We start from the raw sequence: 20,110 nt of genomic DNA on the forward strand, positions 1-20,110 counted from the left end.
GATATCTTTTAGCAATGAAGGTATAGCACCCACCTTGAGGCGCTGTCTCAGCACTTCTGGAAAATGGCCGCAGCTGCCAGATCGCCTTTTGAGAGGAAATCCCCCTACTACACCATAACTCGCAGGCTGCCTCTCAGCAGATGTCGTACTTCCCATATCGTTGAGGGAGGGTGCGGGGGTGGAACTACTCTGCATGCCAACTGGAAAATTCCATTCTGCTCTGCTCAGTGATTATAATTAGCATTTTAATTACTGTAACAATCTACTAAACTATTGTGGGCAGGTAGCCAGTCCATCTTTATTTCCTGAAAATGACTTGGTGGCAAAATCGTGATGCAGAGTTATACAGCTGACTGTTTCAGTTCCTGTCCTCATATTGTGGTGAAAATCCTGTCCCTGCTCTCCAACTATAACTCAATTTTTAACCACTACTTTTGTGACTCATAAATATAATTTCTTAATTTGAGCATCATTTGATTTTCTTTAGTTTGAAGTGTTGGACCTGCTCAGCCCACAACAGCTCTCTGCATTGTCTGTAACCACTGCATTGAATAACACAGACAAAATCAGCCAGATACTCGAAGCACTTGCAAGCAGAAGTTTCAGTGACTTGGCCATCTATATTACCCAAATTAACCGTGATATGCAAGAGGTGAGATAGGTTTACTTTAGTCTTTGGAATTTTCAGTGTTGACGTGCCCAATTTCCACCTTCACCTGGGATTATGCTGTCAAGTGGTCACACATATTGTAGAGCCTGCTCAATTTTCATTTCATTGATTTCTATAGGGTCTACAGCAGGCTTGAAGATAAAAATTAACCCATGTCTGAAAATGCCACAGAGTCTATTATAATATTTTACAAATTAATTTTGTAAATGTTGAAATTAATCAAGTAGAGCACAGACCTTGGAGCCAAAATTCAATTTGGCAGAGGTACAAAGTGGATGGTCACAGATCGCAATTTCTATTGGGTGCAATGAAAGCAAAATCAAGTGGGGTGTGTAATGGGATGTCAATTTGCTATTTTATATTTAAACCTTTGTGGTTTAACTAATACCAGGACATGCACTATTTTTAAAAAATATAGCACTTGTATCTGGAACCTACAATTTGTGCTTGAAATAGCACCAGTAGTTTCTCAAGCCAATGTCACTCCCTAGGCTTCTCCGTGTGTTGAGGTATCAAGCAGAGGAGGCTCTAAGCAACACACTCTAATTGGAAGCACTGGGATGAGGGATGGAGACTGCAATTTCACAATCTGTATCTGTTCTCATCTTCAATTCCACGAACCAGTGTAAAGATGTTCCCATTGAGACCTCTGCCATTATGCCGAAGGCTTTGGGGGAGGACCCTTCAGTTAACTGGCATTAATAAAGATCCATGTCACTACAGTACTCACTATTGTAACTATGCCAAAAAGTACAGCAAGATGTCTTACAACTCCAGGTTAAAGTCTACCAAGTTTGTTTGGAATCACTAGCTTTCGGAGCGTAGCTCCTTCATCAAGTGAGATGAATATCACACCTGATGAAGGATTGCAGGGGATTGGGAAGCTGAATTGTAGCTCCAGTACACAAGAACCTGAGAGTAGTGAGGTCATGAGTAAGGTTTCAAAGTTGCAGGAGTGTACCGGCGGGAAGGAAGGTGGTTTAAAGTGCGTCTATTTCAATGCCAGGAGCATGCGGAATAAGGTGGGTGAGCTTGTGGCATGGATTAGTACCTGGGAGTTCGGAGACATGGATAGAGCAGGGCGAGGAATGGTTGTTGCAGGTGCCCGGGTTTAGATATTTCAGTAAGCTCAGGGGAGGTGGTAAGAGAGGGGGAGGGGTGCCATTGTTAGTCAAGGACAGTATTATGGTGGCTGAGAGGACATTTGATGAGTACTCGAATACTGAGGTAGTATGGGCTGAGTTAAGAAACAGGAAAGGAGAGGTCACCCTGTTAGGGCTTTTCTATAGGCCTCCGAAAAGTTCCAGAGATGTAGAGGAAAGGATTGCAAAGATGATTCTGGATAGGAGTGAAAATAACAGGATAGTTGTTATGGGGGACTTTAACTTTCCAAATATTGATTGGAAACACTATAGTTCGAGTAATTTAGATGGGTCCGTTTTTGTCCAATGTGTGCAGGAGGGTTTCCTGATGCAGTATGTAGATAGGCCAACAAGAGGCAAGGCCGTATTGGATTTGGTACTGGGTAATGAACCAGGACAGGTGTTAGATTTGGAGGTAGGTGAGCATTTTGGTGATAGTGACCACAATTCGAATACATTTACTTTAGTGATGGAAAGGGATAGATATACACCACAGGGCAAGAGTTATTGCTGGGGGAAAGGTAAGTATGATGCGATGAGACAAGCATTAGGATGCATCGGCTGGAGAGGAAAACTGCAGGGGATGGACACAATGGAAATGTGGAGCATGTTCAAGGAACAGCTACTGCGTGTTCTTAATAAGTATGTACCTGTTAGGCAGGGAGGAAGTCATCGAGCGAGGGAACCATGGGTTACTAAAGCAGTTGAAACACTTGTCAAGAGGAAGAAGGAGGCTTACGTGAAGATGAGACGTGATGGTTCAGTTGGGTCGCTTGAGAGTTACAAGTTAGCTAGGAAGGCTCTAAAGAGAGAGCTAAGAAGAGCCAAGCGAGCACATGAGAAGTCTTTGGCAGGTAGGATCAAGGATAACCCTAAAGCGTTCCATAGGTATGTCAGGAATGAAAGAATGACTAAGGTAAGAGTAGGACCAGTCAAGGACAGTAGTGGGAAGTTGTGCGTGGAGTGCGAGGAGATAGGAGAGGTGCTAAATGAGTATTTTTCATCTGTATTCACACAGGAAAAAGACAAAGTTGTCGAGGAGAATACTGAGATACAGGCTACTAGACTAGAAGGGCTTGAGGTTCATAAGGATGAGGTGTTAGCGATTCTGGAAAGTGTGAAAATAGATAAGTCCCCTGGGCCGGATGGGATTTATCCTAGGATTATCTGGGAAGCTAGGGAGGAGATTGCTGAGCCTTTGGCTTTGATCTTTAAGTCACCTATGTCTACAGGAATAGTGCCAAAGACTGGAGGATAGCAAATGTCCCCTTGTTCAAGAAGGGGAGTAGAGATAACCCCAGTAACTATAGACCAGTGAGCCTTAATTTTGTTGTGGGAAAAGACTTAGAAAGGTTTATAAGAGATAGGATGTATAATCATCTGGAAAGGAATAATTTGATTAGAGATAGTCAACATGGTTTTGTGAAGGGTAGGTCGTGCCTCACAAACCTCATTGAGTTCTTCGAGAAGGTGACCAAACAGGTGGATGAGGGTAAAGCAGTTGATGTGGTGTATATGGATTTCAGTAAAGCGTTTGATAAGGTTCCCCACGGTATGCTATTGCAGAAAATACAGAGGCATGGGATTCGGGGTGATTTAGCAGTTTGGATCAGAAATTGGCTAGCTGATAGAAGACAAAGGGTGATGGTTGATGGGAAATGTTCTGACTGGTGTCCAGTTACTAGTGGTGTACCACAAGGATCTGTTTTGGGACTTCTGCTGTTTGTCATTTTTATAAATGACCTGGGGGAGGGCGTAGAAGGATGGGTGAGTAAATTTGCAGATAACACTAAAGTCGGTGGAGTTGTGGACAGTGCAGAAGGATGTTACAAATTACAGAGGGACATAGCTGCAGAGCTGGGAGTTTAATGCAGAAAAGTGTGAGGTGATTCATTTTGGAAGGAATAACAGGAAGACAGAGTACTACTGGGCTAATGGTAAGATTCTTGGTAGTGTGGACGAGCAGAGAGATCTCGGTCTCCATGTCCATAGATCCCTAAAAGTTGGCACCCAGGTTGAGAGGGTTATTAAGAGGGCGTACGGTGTGTTAGCTTTTATTGGTAGAGGAATTGAGTTTCGGAGCCATGAGGTCACGTTGCAGTTGTACAAAACTCAGGTGCGTCCGCATTTGGAGTATTGCGTGCAGTTCTGGTCGCCACATTATAGGAAGGATGTGGAAGCATTGGAAAGGGTACAGAGGAGATTTACAATGTTGTTGCCTGGTATGGAGGGAAGATCATATGAGGAAAGGCTGAAGGACTTGAGAGGCTGTTTTCATTAGAGAGAAGAAGGTTAAGAGGTGACTTAATTGAGGCATACAAGATGATCAGAGGATTAGATAGGGTGGACATTGAGAGCCTTTTTCCTCGGATGCTGATGTCCAGTATGAGAGGACATAGCTTTAATTTGAGGGGAGATAGAAATAGGACAGATATCAGAGGTAGGTTCTTTACTCAGAGAGTAGTAAGGGCGTAGAATGCCCTGCCTGCAACAGTAGTGGACTTGCCAACACTAAACGCATTCAAATGGCCATTGGATAGGCATATGGACGATAAGGGAATAGTGTCGAGGGACTTTAGAGGGGTTTCACAGGATGGTGCAACATCGAGGCTCTGAAGGGCCTGTACTGCGCTGTAATGTTCTATCTTCTATGTTCTATGATGAAAGAGCTATGCTCCAAAAGCTAGTGATTCCAAACAAACTTGTTGGACTTTAACCTGGGGATGTAAGACTTCTTACTGTGCCCACCCCAGTTCAACGCCAGCATCTCCACATCAGAGATTACAGTGCAAGTGGGTTGGTTGGGTGAGGGAGCAAGGAAGTCATATTGGGGCCACTCCCAGAAAGATTTTACTCTAATCACTTGGCAATGAGGCTAGTGAAAAAACATTGAAGACCTGTGGAGAGCCCCAATTCCCAGAAAAGTCACGGGTGTTGATGTATTAGCTTGAGAACTGGCAAATATTTAATATATATCTATATGTATATGTAGGCCTTGGGCTAGTTTCCAGCCATTTTAGTGGTTAAGGTGGACAGGAAGGGCAACATATTTTCTCATATATTCTTATTTTTCATGTAAAGGTCTCACAGAGGTTTTCAGAAGGGACAAAGTCTATGTATCATTCTCTTAATTTCAGGTGGGCATTACAAGTATTGAAAACACCAGAGTGAGGGACATACTGCTGAGCAGAATCATGGAGCTACTGATACTACAGTTTCCAACGTTTACAACCATTGACTATATTGATTGGTTCCAGACCAAATTATGTTTTCTCCTGCCCAGTATTACAGAAAATGAGCTTGACATCATACCCATCAACATAACCTGCAGAGCATACCAAGCCATGTGAGTATTTGTAATGATTTCTGCTCAAATGTGAAGTGATTCATATGGTTGAAATTATGTCTGTGTCACGTCTGGATTGTGGCTAATTGGTATGTCACCTCACCTCGTGTTTTGTACTCGATTTAGCTGATAGTGGGCTACATCCCTAGATTTAACATGGCGGAGCCAGCTACACCCCAACCCGACGTGGAGGAGCCAGAAAGTTACAGACCAATATTTGCTAAACATTACTTATTAGGAAACAAATAAAGAAAAGGTATCCCCCATAAACCTCTGAAGAGAAGCCAAAAACCGTACTCCATACTTATATATTTCTCCACAGTCTTAGATGAAATGTAGTCATGTATAAAATTCCAAACTCCCCTCGCCTTTAATGGGATCGCCCCCACCTTGGTAAATCTTCCAGTATCCTTTTAAAAGAAATTCCTTCACTCAAAATCATCTTTGGACTACCAGTAGCAAAGCAGTCTTTCGCAACCACTTGTCTTTAACTCTCCTTAAGTCTCGTCTCTGCAAACTGGGAATCACTTACTTTGTGATTAACCCAAAAAATCTTCTGCTTGGTAAGATTTTACATAGAATGTACAGTGCAGGAAGGAGGCATTCAGCCCCACGAGTCTGCACCGGTTCTTGAAAGAGCACCCTACCCAAGGTCAACACCTCCACCCTATCCCCATAAACCCAGTAACCCCACCAACAACTAAGGGCAATTTTGGATACTAAGGGCAATTTATCATGGCCAATCCACCTAACCTGCACATCTTTGGACTGTGGGAGGAAACCGGAGCACCCGGAGGAAACCCACGCACACCACGGGGAGAATGTGCAGACTGTCCGCACAGACCAGTGACCCAAGCCGGAATCGAACCTGGGACCCTGGGCTGTGAAGCGATTGTGCTATCCACAATGCTACCGTGCTGCCACAGACACTAAGCAGTCCTGTTGCAGGTCTTCTTCCCCAATCTCTCAGTCAGTCAGTGAGTCTGCCTCCTCCTTTCTGTCCAGATGTAAAACCTGTACCTACTTAGCATGGGCCTCTGTCCCCATGGCAACCAGGTCATAAGAGCTTGTCTCTGGACAAATTTCATACTAGGTCGATCTACCTTGCAAAACTACTCAATTTTAACACAAATTACTTGAGGTAGTTGAAAACTTAACCACCTTATAAAGTTCGGCATTTGTAATTGTTGCCGCTGGGCATGAAACAGGCACCAGTAAATGCATCGGCTGTTTTTTTGTATACCTGATTTTCCTACCCATTTTGGTCACATCAGGCAGGGTGCGACTGGGCAGCCAAATTCCTGATACCTTTTTTGGCAGGAGGTGGGAAATTAAAATCAACCCCAATATTATATAACCGGGTAGCACAGATCCCCATTGTTTTCTCAAACCAAAGTATAGCTCACATATGGATACTATTTCAAGCTACTCCTGCAGTCAAGAGATGAGCACACATCACAAAATTTATGCTTTGTCTTGATTCCTTTCAAAGAACTAGTTCAATAACAATTGCCAAAAACCTCTCTTTTTTTAGTGTTTTGCAGGGATTGTGCAGGGACAGACTTATTCCCCACAGAAAACCAAAACAATACAGCAAACATTGTTTCATTTTGAGCGTTCATTAAATAAACCAAAAGTTTATTTTTGTTCCATCAATATTATGTTTTTGTGCTTAGAGTGGAAGAATTGGACAAACTGTATCTCGAGATAACAACAGAACAACAAGAAGATATTTTTGATTTTATTGCGGATTATCTGACTCACCAACTTGATTCAACAGGTAATGGTCTTGCATGCATGCAACATCAATTTTCCCATCATGCTGTAATAGCTTATGAAAAATATAGTGCTGGAGCTTACTCAAGTGTTGCTGAAATGCACAGAAACTGCAAAATTCCAACCTGGAACTGTGGCTTGTGTAATGCTGTTTCCTTTTCGGCAAAGTGTTTTTTCAACTGTTAGCTCCCCATTCTTTGCTTTATCATGAAATCTGTTCCAGTAGGGTAGGACAATCACATTGATCTTCACCTGTACATCAGGGGAACATAAAAATATGATAAAAAGAAGTGGGTCACAAAGCCCCTCAAGTCTACTTTGCTTCAACTCCACTTTCCTACACCATCCCTATATCCCTCGATTCTCTTTGAGACCTATGTCAGCCTCGAATATGCTCAACAACTGAACTTTCACAATCCGATGGGATTCCAATGATACATACAATAAATCTTTCCTTCTTTCAATCTGTGGTAGTCACCACTAGTGGCACATTGTATGTATTATGGCACTGCCCGTATATTACAGGTATGGCAGTAAATCCCTGCCTGCTGGCTCTGCCCAGCAGGCGGCCTATAAAAGTGTGTGCTCTCCTGTGCTGCAGCCATTCTGGTTCCAACTACAGGAGGCACAACATCTTGCTCAATAAAGCCTCGATTGTTCCACCATTCTCGTCTCATGGTAATTGAAGGTAGATCACAATCTTAAGTGGCCGACCACTTATCCTGATGCATTGTTCTTCCAATGCCCCTCCAGGACACCATGTTTCTGTGTTTTAAAGTACTTCACACTTAAAAGGTAAAATTAGAAATGGCATTGCTTGGGCAGCACGGTGGTGCAGTGGATAGCACTGCAGCCTCACGGCACTGAGGTCCCAGGTTCAATCCCGGCTCTTTGTCACTGTCTGTGTGGAGATTTGCATTCTCCCCGTGTTTGCATGTGTTTCAGCCCCACAACCCAAAGATGTGCAGGGTGGGTGAATTAGCCATGCTAAATTGCCGCTTAATTGTAAAACTGAATTGGGTACTCTAAAATTTAAAAAGACAAAAAAAAAGATGTGGCATTGCTTTGCCCCTAGTTCAAGACACTCCAGTCAGGATGAGCAGCTTATCACTCACCTTCTGGACAACAAACCCTCACCTGGACATAGCTGGTGGGTTTTGAGAGGGTTGGGAAATCTGCATTAGCACAGTTCAACTCAAAATGCTGAATAACAATTAACATATTCAAAGTGCAAACTGCTTGTTGGTGCAGGTTGGTTGCCCTCTTTCTCAATTCATTTAAGTGGACAGGCTGGAGGTGAATCTACATAAGGAATGTTTAATTCCAACCCTTCTCTTTGTGTTAAAACTCTTTCCCAAGTGCCTTGACCGAGTAGAAACAAAATTCGTCTCAACTATGTGAGGTTGTTTTGAGATTTTAAGACAGTACTGAATGTTAAATCAGCAATCACTTTGGGACCCCAGGGTTGCAGTTCTATACCATTTCTACTTGAGTTTAATTATTTGATGGTGAACAACATTTTAATTCAATTGAAAATACTTCACTGTTGGGTTGCTGTACAATTTAGACAATTGATTTAAAGTGCTGGTGGAGCATAATGCGCTTCAACCTATGTATTTGACCGATTCTCTGATCATACATTCCCAGGCAGCACAAGTGTAAATTTGAAATTACTGGATAAAGTCAGAAGTACTGGCAGCATCAAAAATGGTTCATACGGACTTGAAACATGGGCGGCACGGTAGCACAGCGGTTATCACTCTTTCTTCACAGTGTCAGGGTCCCAGGTTTGATTCCCAGCTTGGGTCACTGTCTGTGCGAAGTCTGCACATTCTCCCAGTGTCTGCGTGGGTTTCCTCCGGGTGCTCCGGTTTCCTTTCACAAGTCCCGAAAGATGTGCTGTTAGGTAAGTTGGACATGCTGGATTCTCCCTCTGTGTACCCGAACAGGCGCCAGAATGTGGTGACTAGGGGTTTTTCACAGTAACTTCATTGCAGTGGTAATATAAACCTACGCTTACATTAACTGTTTCTTTCAGGGTGGCACATGGCGCAGGGGCAAGCACTGGGACTGCAGCGCTGAGGACCCGGGTTTGAATCCTGGCCCTGGGTCACTGTCCGTGTGGACATTCTCCCCGTGTTTGCATGGGTTTCACCCCCACAACCCAAAGATGTGCAGGTTAGGTGGATTGGCCACACTAAATTGCCCTTAATTGGATAAAAAATAATTTGATATTCTAAATTTAAAAAAAGAGCTGTTTCTTTCTCCACATATCCAGAGTTTATCCAGCATGTTCTGTTTTTGTGTCAGATCTCCAGCATCTGCAGTATTGTACCGTTGTAAAATTGTTGGTCGTCATTACCCGATTCTCTTAAATTACAAATAAAAGAATTGAGAGACTGGAGGCCTATAATTTCCTCGACAGGCAGTACCAATATCACAATCAGTGGTATTAAACTGCTTCTTATTTTAACAAACACATCTGTTTACTTTTAAGAAACTGCGTGCACTGTTCACACTAATGGAAGTATGGATTGGCTCTTGATAAACTTTGGCAGATTCCGATCATTTGTCACCTACAACAAACTTCAAGTACTGAACAAGAACTTCATTGGTGTAGTTAACTAAATTACAGAGGAAAGTAATTAAACTTTAAAATGTATTTTCTCGGGCCCCTTTGAGGCTTCATTACAGTATTGCTGGCTGAGAATTGTCGGCCCAAATTTTCACTATCGAGGTGAGTAGTGGGTGTCGGGTAAATTTCTGGCTCGGTCCACTGACCTTGGGAGAAAGTGGCTGCAAGGGTGGGATCTTAATTGCTGGGAAGACGGTGCAAGCAGCAGTCGAGCTAACCCACCTGGGAAAAAGGTTTGGAGGCAGCCACAGAAGCTGCTGCATGCCAAAGCGGGCTGCTGGTTATTTAAAAGGCCCAATTAAAATGGAAACACAAAGGCTCTCCAGCCCTCACTACCATATCGCCCCCGTTCCACCATCACCACCCCCCACCACCCCCCAATACCCCCACCACCACCCCACAGGCTTTATTCATGCCACATTATGCCAAGCACCAAACCCTCTCACCCCTTTTTCCCCCATGCCAAGCTATGCCTCTCCACATACACCTGTGGCCATGGGTGAGTGGGTGGGGAGGCATAGCGTAGCATTGGGCACATGAGGGTCAATGCTCTGAGGCATACATTGATATAGGAGCATCAGGATCATCTTTTGAACTTGCTTTTTTAAAGTTCCCCGCTCACAACATCTCTGAAAAGGCCATGAACCACAACTCTAAAATCCTGGCCTGGCTCTATCAAAGTTGGTGATGAGGAGGACATGTCTAAACACTGAGAGCACTCAATCAAACCTTAAATCAGCATAGCCTTTTTTTAAAAATCCCCCTCTTTTGTAACAGACTTCAATACCAAAACAAGAATCACAGAAACAGCAACACAGAACGGACAATTCAGCTCAAACCACCTGTATCAACTCTTTGTAACAGCATTCCAATTAAACTACTCTTCTGCACTTTCCTGATAGCCCTCAATTTATTTCCTTTTCTCATATACATCCAATTCTGAAAGACACTATCAAATTTGCTGCCACCACACTTTCAGGTAGAGCAGTTCAGTTCATAATAATTAATTGCATCGGAAAATTCTTCCCGTCTTCCCTGTGATTCTTCTCCCAATTATCTCAAATCAATGTCCTCTGTTAACTGTGGTTCAGTTGGTAGCACTCTCACCTCTGATTCAGAGTTCAAATCCCACTTCGGCATGGTGGCACAGTGGTTAGCACTGCTGTCTCATGCACTGATGGACCCGGGTTTGATCCCAGCCCCAGGTCACTGTCCGTGTGGAGTTTGCACATTCTTCCCGTGTCTGTGTGGGTCTCAACCCCACAACCCAATAAATGCACAGGGTAGGTGGATTGGCTGTGCTAAATTGCCCCTCAATTGGAAAAAAATAATTTGGTACTCTAAAATTGTTTTTTAAAAAACAAATCCCACTCAAGGAGTTGAGCACAAAAATCACAGCTGACATTCCAGTGTAGTACAGAGGGAGTAGTGCTTGCCTTTCAGATGTGACGTTAATGTGACATCAATGTCAAAACAAGAATCACAGAAATATGCAATACAGAACTGACAATCGGAGATCCTGACTGTCCTCTAGGGTAGATGTAAAACATCCCATGACACTATTGAAGAGGAGCAGGGATGTTGTATTTTAGGGTCCTGGTCAATGGTCATTGTTCAATTAACATCCAAAAACAGATCAACTGATCATCAGCACAATTAACTGTTTTTGGAAGCTTGCTACGTGCAGATTGATTGCCACATTTTCAACATTGCACCAGTGACTAAACTTCAAAGGTTTTTCATTGGCTATAACATGTCCCGTAGTATTGAAAGGCACGATAATAAATGCAGTCAAGTGAGGACTTTTTCCTACCTGTGAAAACAATGAGGGATCGAATGGATATCCCTCAAAAGCAGCCACATCGATCATGATGCACAATTAACCCATGCTCGTTCACTGAAATGTGGACAGGTCATCAATTTTGGCTGCTCATTATAATGCTTTCCATATGGTGCTTCTCGTGCTATTCATTGGCTGCTCTCAAGAGCAGGGGGCCCAAAATCGGAGATGCTGAGGACTACTTAAACCTGCACCTCTTAAAGGAAAGGTGCATTCTATTAGAACAGATGGCAATCATGCAGAAAGGGCATCTCTTTTGAGATTAGATTTTTAAAAAAAAGATTAGGTATTCTGTATCCTCAGTGCATTGATAGCATCATTCTGCCAGTGACCTGCTGTTGCCTGCAGGCTGTGAGTCCAGCCACATGCTGCCCATGTTGACATGATACAGTCCATTCCTGGGCCTTGGAAGGCCCAGAGCTGTTTGATGTCTCCAAGACCTTTGTAGTCTCCTCCATTAAAAACCGATAGCCTTAGTTACCCACTAGCTAGCTACACCTTGCTTTATTATAGTGTTCATAAGCCAATGTTACAGCAAACTGTCACAGAATTAAAGCATCATTCCTGCTGCCAAGATATTGGATATTAACCTGCATGATTTACTATCTCTTGTCACACTGGGAATGGGTCTGAGAGTGAAATTCCTTTTGGTTTTGGTATATCTCTGGGATTGTTCTCCTTAAACACGGTTGAGCGGGGATTTGATGGAGATAGCATAGAATTTACAGGGCAGAAGGAGGCCATTCAGCCCAATGAGTCTACACAGGCCCCTGAAAAAGCCCCCTACCTAAGCCCACACCTCCATCTTATCCCCGTAACCCAGCAACCCACCTAACGTTTGAACACTTGTGGGGCAATTTAGCGTGACCAATCCAACTAACCCGCACATCTTTGGACTATGGGAAGAAACCGGAGCACCCGGAGGAAACCCACGTAGTCTCAGGGAGAAGGTGCAGACTCGGCATAGACTGTGATCCAAGATGTGATAGAGAGAAACTTCCCTTTTATCGAAGGTTCAAGAACAGAGGACACTGATTTAAGATGATTAGCAAAAGTACTAAAGGTGACATTAGGAAGCTTTTTTCAAAAACAATTTTTCAAAAGAATTGGATTGGCACTCAAAGATAAAACACGTGCAGACTTACAGGGAAAGGGCTGGGAAGTAGAACTCGCTGAATTGCTTCTGCGGAGACATGGCAAGGACTCAATGAGCCAAATGGTTTCCTTCTGTTCTGTGATCCCATTTGGAGAATTGTGAGCAGATTTGGGCCTCGTATCTAAGGAAGAATGTGCTAGTCATGGAAAGGGTCCAGAGGAGGTTCACAAGAATGATCCCTGGAATGAAGAACTTGTCGGATGAGGAACGGTTGAGGACTCTGGGTCTGTACTCGTTGGAGTTTAGAAGGATGAGGGGGGATCTGATTGAAACTTACAGGATACTGCGAGGCCTGGATAGAGTGGACATGGAGAGGATGTTTCCACTTGTAGGAGAAACTAGAACCAGAGGACACCATCTCAGACTTTAAAACAGAGATGAGGAGGAATTTCTTGAGCCAAAGGGTGGTGAAGCTGTGGAACTCTTTGTCGCAGAAGGCTGTGGAGGCCAAATCACTTAGTGTCTTTAAAACAGAGTAATAAGGGGATCAGGGGTTATGGGGAGAAGGCAGGAGAATAGGGATGAGAAAGTATCAGCCAATGATTGAATGGTGGAGCAGACTCGATCGGCCGAGTGGCCTAATTCTGCTCCTATGTCTTATGGTGATCATTGTAAGATGTGGCATGAGGTGACATGCAGTCAATCACACCATGCACCATGGGGAAGCCATGTGAGGCCATTTGCTCCCATGGCCTGTTGGTCTCTGGCAAATTAAAATAAAATATAATTGCGGTCATTGAATAGAGTGTCAGTAACCTCTGTAATGATATGTATAAATGTAGACAAGTAAAGAGTTAATTATTACATCTTAGTGTAACACAACCACTAGAGGGCAACACTAGATCTCACTATAAATATGAGAACTCAAAGGATCTTGGGGCTCTTCCAACCAGGACTGACTAGATAGCAGAGTGTTAGAGAGGTAGATCACAGCATAGTTTAGCACGTGTAGTTCAAATTAGTTGTTACTTTAATATAGATTATTTGATTACTTGTTATAGTTCTGTGGGCTGTGCAAGCTCAATATTAATCAATCGTTATTAAATAAATCAGTTTTGTTTTAAGTTAAAGATTGGTCATTTCTTCAGAATCACACCATCAGACCATTCTGGATTATGAAGCATGAGTAAGGATATATTACCAAAGAGTAATATAACAACCTCCAATACACAACAGTGCTACTACAATTACTAATAATGCATTCCTTGCGGCATTCTGAGATTGTAGTTGTGCCTGCAGCAAGTGATAGGTTTCAGTTATGATGTCCTTACATTCCTTGCAGAAGTTCAGATAGGAGAATTTAACTCCTGCTGAGAGCTTATCCCCCTTTCCTCCCCTTGCCTTTGCCAGCAGCTTGTCCTGCTTTGTGGTCTCTGTTTATTCTCCCAGTCATGAATTCCACGATGAACACCTGCTCAAGAGTCCATTTCTGAGAGCAACTGGTTTGTTCAGAAGCCTTGAAGGCAGCTCCAAGTCATTCAGCAGACCATTTTTTGTCGACTTTTACAACTTGGAAAAAAAAACAAAGTACCAAACCGTTATGGAAATGTAGCAGGACAAGAGTAAATCAACCAGCCTGTAAATTGTTGCTGACCCTTTTCAATAATGCCGTCATTGGAACGCTGCCTGTGGCATAACATGTATCTAGTAGTCATGGAACATTGTGCTCCAAAATGGCGCAATTAGCATTAAGTCAGCGCTTCGTGCTGATTGATGTCATGATCTGGCTGCTCTGCATACTTTTGGTGGATGTTAACAGGGTGGGTGTTAACAGTCTTACCAAGGTGCCATGATTCATGGCTGAAGTCTGCACATATATCAGATGCCGTGTTGGTCCTCAATCAGCACCAGTATTTGGGCATCAGAAGCCCCACTTTGCACGCAAGAAGTATTTCTTTACACAGAATATGATTGATAGGTTACCAGGAAGAGTTTGGACAAGTTAACATATCAGATATAGATGATTTTCCCAACAACCATATTGATTTGAACATATTCTGGGGTACAAATTGAGTCCCTGTGTCTTCCATTCCTTGCAACCCTGGAGCATCCAATAAAATCAAGCCACCTGATCCCCATTAAGATATTTTTGTAAGAATTTGATGAGGGTTATGATTTATGTTGTCAACAGTTACCTGATTATTCAGTCATTTGTGGTCAGTAAATTATATCCCGTGACTGAAGAAAACGTGGCAAAGTAGTCTGCTGAATCTTAAGAAAAAAATATATATATAAAGCAAATAAGGAACATTCATTTTGTTATTACAAAAATATTATTTTTAATTTGCTTGATTTACATTTGAATTAGGTTATCAGCACATGAATAAAGATCCATATCAGCATTATTTATTACTTTACCTCCACATACAATATCCACCTAATAATATAACCTAATAATACATATAGACACATGGGGGCGATCCAACGGTCACTCTGTGCCCAAAAAGCAGCTTGCCATGGCACAATGTGGCCGATGAAAACTGGGAGACACCGCTCCCGGAATCTACCTGACTCGTCATGTCACAAGGATCCTCCCATAGTGAGTTCGGGCTTACGGGAAAGAGGTCAGTGATTGTTTTGGGGACCACTGAGATTGGGGCACCATTTTAAAATGTGCGACCTCGCGTTCCCTGTTCAGGTCCGATATTCAACGCGAGTCGTTTTGACTAGCCAAATGTTTCTCGGCACTGCGAGCGTCAGGAAACATGTGACTAAACCCGCTCACTCAGGAACTTTGGGCGAAATTCTCCCAAAACGGGAGAAATCGTCAAACTGCCGTAAAACCCGGGCGGGTTTTACGGCATCGCGCCCCTTCCCGACGGGGGACCGATTCTGGTCCCCCGTCGGGGCTAGCAGCCCGACGTCGGAGGCCCCGACAAGTCGGGCTTAACGAAATCGTTAAGCCCGCTTGTCGGACTTAGCGCCGGCTGACGCGTCATATGACGTCAGCCGCGCATGCGCAGGTGGGAAGACTCCACCCGCGCATGCGCGGGTGACGTCATCGCGTTTTTGCGCGAAACCCGCGCATGCGCGGTCCGGGTTGCCCCTCAGCCGCCCCGCGTATTGATACTGCGGGGCGGCGGAAGGACAAATAGTGCGCGGGCATCGGGCCCGCTGCCCGTGATCGGTGGGCACCGATCGCGGGCCCATGGCACCCTTGGCACGGCCGTGGTACTGCCGTGCCAATCGGTGCCATGGTTATTTTTTTCCAGGTGGTCACGACGTTTTTACGAATGGCAGGACCAGGTGTGTTTGCCGTTCGTAAAAAGGTCGTAAAGGGCTGGGACTTCGGCCCTTCTAACAGCTGTGAATCGCTGCGGCCGTAAAAAAACGGCGGCAGCGATTCGTGTCGGGATTTCGGCGGGGGGGGGGGAGAATAGCGGGAGGGCGTCAAAAAAGTCGGGAAGGCCCTCCCGCTATTCTCCCACCCGTCGTGGGGGGGGGGAGAATTTCGCCCTTTGTTCCCTTTTGGGAGAATCATGACAATTAGGTCTAAATTCCTATTTCGATAGGTGTTTCTGCAGGTTCTGTCGTGATCCTGCAAACGTTACAGTGAACATTTGGGAGAACCTGCAGGGAAATCCTGCTACACCAAAGTGTTTGAAGGACCGCCAATGTGGAGGAAATTTCTCCATATACCTTAGACACTAAATAGCACAAATTTGGGAAAGGACCTGAAGAATGCATCAGCAATGGCCACACTGAGAATTGTTAAATCTCTGATCGCCAATTAAATTTCTTGCCAGCACCCCTTTTTTTTTTCAGTTTGACCACATGAACTAGATGAATGAATTGGACTGTTAAATAGGTTGCCGGAGCTAGATTTTTAAATTCATAATAATTCTATAAGGTTGTCCTCAGCATATTTTGCAAAGTAGACAGGCCACAGTTTAGTAACAGTGGATTTACATGCTGTTTTCTTTTATTTCTCATAGCTCAATGCCATAACATTACTATCTGCTTCTCAACTGGGGGAATTGTCTGGTAATAATGGGACACTGAAAAATAGTTATGATGTGCAGCAAATTTTCAAAAACATAAATACTGACAATGTTATCAAGTTCATTGATGCATTCAGAACTGCGGTCAACCAGGTGAGAGACTTTATTAATCTGTTTTAGATGAGTATGATGAGTATCACAGCATTTCCTCCAAATGAATTGTTTAGCTTCCAAAGTTTTCATCACTGTTAACACCAAGCAGATTAATGAAATTACTGTTCAGAAGTTCAAAGAGTGAAATTGGATTCAAAACAATAGCTGTGTTTCTATTCACAGATGCTGCCAGACATTGTGCTATGTACTGTGTCCAAACAGTGTGGAGGCAACCAAGCTTTCATGTCCTGGATGTGTAATTCCTTAATTGTCCACTAGAAGAATGTGAATATTTTGGTGGTGACTCTTACCTTTCCTAAATAGAGCCTATCTTTATATTAAAATTGTTTACCTTTGAATTTTTCAGACAAATGTGGTTTTCGCTCCTGGTGTCCATGCAGCTTTGCTAGGAGAAGTTCTGAACCTCATTCAATCAGTTCTTTCAAATGCCAGCAGCACTGAGCTTCAGTTCTGGTTTGGTACAAGGCTGCAAACACTGCTACCTGGACTTAATGAAAGCATGGTACCTTCAGTATTTGTCACTGAAAGCTGCAATGGATCTCAAATCATGTAAGCCTGGTGCAGATTTCCTCTGTTTATAATGAACATAGAAATACAAACATTTAGTATTTTTGCACTCGTTCCATGAAAGTCAATTTTTATTCAGGTGGTTGATATTCAAAGGGAGTTAAAATAAAACTCTTTGATTTAAATCTTTCTTTGATCAAAAAAAGTATGCGTTATTTTGTGTTTTTGAAATCAGCAAAGGTTTTGAACAATAATGGGCCAGCTTGCTGAAGCAGATATCAGCTGTCGGTAGATTTGTGAAGTTTAGTGAAATTTATGTGGCTATCAACAAAAAGTGTGTGTTTTTAGCTCCCAATACATTTTCACATTCCACTTCCAGACATGAGACCTGACACAAATGGAGATGGCCAAAAATTACGAACAGACCCACAGGGCAAGGCTGGGAAATGGATGGTTCTGAGGTGGAAAGAACAATGATTACGATGGGGCTCTGGATGGGGGGGGGGGGGGGGGGGGGGGAGGAGATCAGGGTGTGGTGAATATTGGAAGTCAATTATCGAATTCCTTGCACCCAACCCATTATGCTTCCCATCCTGCTCCTCTCTTCTTTGGACACTTCCTGCTATGAAATGCCGTGGTCTGCAATTTGGCTGTCCTTATTATAGCTTCACAGGTAATGAATATGTCGTACCTGTTTAATAGGATTAGTGCCCTATTCTCCATCTCAACTGGATTCTCTTTAACCTGCATAATATCAGTTACACAAGCCCTGTTTTGAACACCTGCAACACTTTGAGGTGTGACCGAAGTCTGGAACATACGATTCAGATATTTATTGCTTCCCCTTTCCTTATGTATCAGTGTTTCCAATCACACTCCAGCTTAAGGATATCTTCTGTAGATGTGTTCATCTGGGACAATCTTACTGTCCATAACTGCAAACCAGGTACATAACCTTGTTCTGCCATATTTTTGTCTATTTATATCAACTTTTTTTTGTTGTAAGGTTTTTCTACACATTAACTTAATTTGAGCACTAACATTTTAAATATTGTCACAAGCTTGCACAAATCAAGTACAGGAGGAACAAAATAATCACATCCTTTCTCCTTTTGCACTCTATTTACACTACATCATTGTCACCCTTACTCTCTGAAGGAACATAGAACATTACAGCGCAGTACAGGCCCTTCGGCCCTCGATGTTGCGCCGTCCTGTGAAACCCCTCTAAAGTCCCTCGACACTATTCCCTTATCGTCCATATGCCTATCCAATGACCACTTGAATGCGTTTAGTGTTGGCAAGTCCACTACTGTTGCAAGCAGGGCATTCCGTGCCCTTACTACTCTCTGAAAGAACCTACCTCTGACATCTGTCCTATATCTATCTCCCCTCAATTTAAAACTATGTCCCCTCGTGCTGAACACCACCATCCGAGGAAAAAGGCTCTCAATGTCCACCCTATCTAATCCTCTGATCATCTTGTATGCCTTAATTAAGTCACCTCTTAACCTTCTTCTCTCTAATGAAAACAGCCTCAAGTCCTTCAGCCTTTCCTCATATGATCTTCCCTCCATACCAGGCAACATCCTTGTAAATCTCCAATGCTTCCACATCCTTCCTATAATGTGGCGACCAGAACTGCACGCAATACTCCAAATGCGGCCGCACCAGAGTTTTGTACAACTGCAACATGACCTCATGGCTCCGAAACTCAATTCCTCTACCAATAAAAGCTAACAGACCGTACGCCTTCTTAACAACCCTCTCAACCTGGGTGGCAACTTTCAGGGATCTATGGACATGGACACCGAGATCTCTCTGCTCATCCACACTACCAAGAATCTTACCATTAGCCCAGTACTCTGTCTTCCTGTTATTCCTTCCAAAATGAATCACCTCACACTTTTCTGCATTAAACTCCATTTACCACCTGCCAGCCCAGTTCTGCAGCTTATCTATGTCCCTCTGTAATTTGTAACGTCCTTCTGCACTGTCCACAACTCCACCGACTTTAGTGTCATCTGCAAATTTACTCACCCATCCTTCTACGCCCTCCTCCAGGTCATTTATAAAAATGACAAACAGCAGCGGCCCCAAAACAGATCCTTGTGGTACACCACTAGTAACTGGACATCAGTCAGAACATTTCCCATCAACCACCACTCTTTGTCTTCTATCAATTAGCCAATTTCTGATCCAAATTGCTAAATCACCCTGAATCCCCTGCCTCTGTATTTTCTGCAATAGCCTACTGTGGGGAACCTTATCAAACACTTTACTGAAATCCATATACACCACATCAACTGCTTTACCCTCATCCACCGGTTTGGTCACCTTCTCGAAGAACTCAATGAGGTTTGTGAGGCACAACCTACCCTTCACAAAACCATGTTGACTATCTCTAATCAAATTATTCCTTTCCAGATGATTATAAATCCTATCTCTTATAAACCTTTCTAAGACTTTTCCCACAACAGAAGTAAGGCTCACTGGTCTATAGTTACTGGGGTTATCTCTACTCCCCTTCTTGAACAAGGGGCCAACATTTGCTATCCTCCAGTCCTCTGGCACTATTCCTGTAGACAAAGGTGACATAAAGATCAAAGCCAAAGGCTCAGCAATCTTCTCCCGAGCTTCCCAGAGAATCCTAGGATAAATCCCATCCGGCCCAGGGGACTTATCTATTTTCACACTTTCCAGAATCGCTAACACCTCCTCCTTATGAACTTCAAGCCCTTCTAGTCTAGTAGCCTGTATCTCAGTATTCTCCTCGACAACTTTGTCTTTTTTCTGTGTGAATACAGACGAAAAATACTCATTTAGCCCCTCTCCTATCTCCTCGGACTCCACGCACAACTTCCCACTTCTGTCCTTGACTGGCCCTACTCTTACCTTAGTCATTCTTTTATTTCTGGCATAC

At 43.4% G+C, this 20,110-nt stretch overlaps 1 protein-coding gene and 2 long non-coding RNA genes across 4 annotated transcripts in view; 1 reads left to right on the forward strand and 2 right to left on the reverse strand.

The window, feature by feature from the left end:
• Positions 1-142, reverse strand: part of LOC119978725 — a 131,909-nt gene extending 131,767 nt beyond the window's left edge. The window contains exon 1 of the long non-coding RNA XR_005463552.1: positions 34-142. This is a non-coding gene — a long non-coding RNA (uncharacterized LOC119978725). The remainder of the gene's footprint in view (positions 1-33) is intronic.
• The window catches only part of LOC119978724, a 139,992-nt gene that overhangs the window by 36,974 nt on the left and 82,908 nt on the right, over positions 1-20,110 (forward strand). The window contains exons 8-13 of the mRNA XM_038820558.1: positions 488-652; positions 4,950-5,158; positions 6,835-6,938; positions 9,432-9,550; positions 16,501-16,659; positions 17,027-17,229. Coding sequence (XP_038676486.1) covers positions 488-652; positions 4,950-5,158; positions 6,835-6,938; positions 9,432-9,550; positions 16,501-16,659; positions 17,027-17,229 — 959 coding nt within the window. The remainder of the gene's footprint in view (positions 1-487; positions 653-4,949; positions 5,159-6,834; positions 6,939-9,431; positions 9,551-16,500; positions 16,660-17,026; positions 17,230-20,110) is intronic.
• On the reverse strand, positions 7,060-17,099 carry LOC119978726. Of its 2 annotated transcripts, XR_005463554.1 has the most exons (4): positions 17,012-17,099; positions 14,701-14,776; positions 13,837-14,074; positions 7,060-7,186 (listed from the first exon to the last, which is right to left on the reverse strand). It is a non-coding gene; the product is annotated as an uncharacterized LOC119978726 (long non-coding RNA). The 2 variants fall into 2 exon arrangements; XR_005463553.1 differs by lacking the exon at positions 13,837-14,074.

The sequence above is a fragment of the Scyliorhinus canicula genome, chromosome 15 (genome assembly GCF_902713615.1).
Source record: "Scyliorhinus canicula chromosome 15, sScyCan1.1, whole genome shotgun sequence".
Lineage (NCBI taxonomy): Eukaryota > Metazoa > Chordata > Chondrichthyes > Carcharhiniformes > Scyliorhinidae > Scyliorhinus > Scyliorhinus canicula.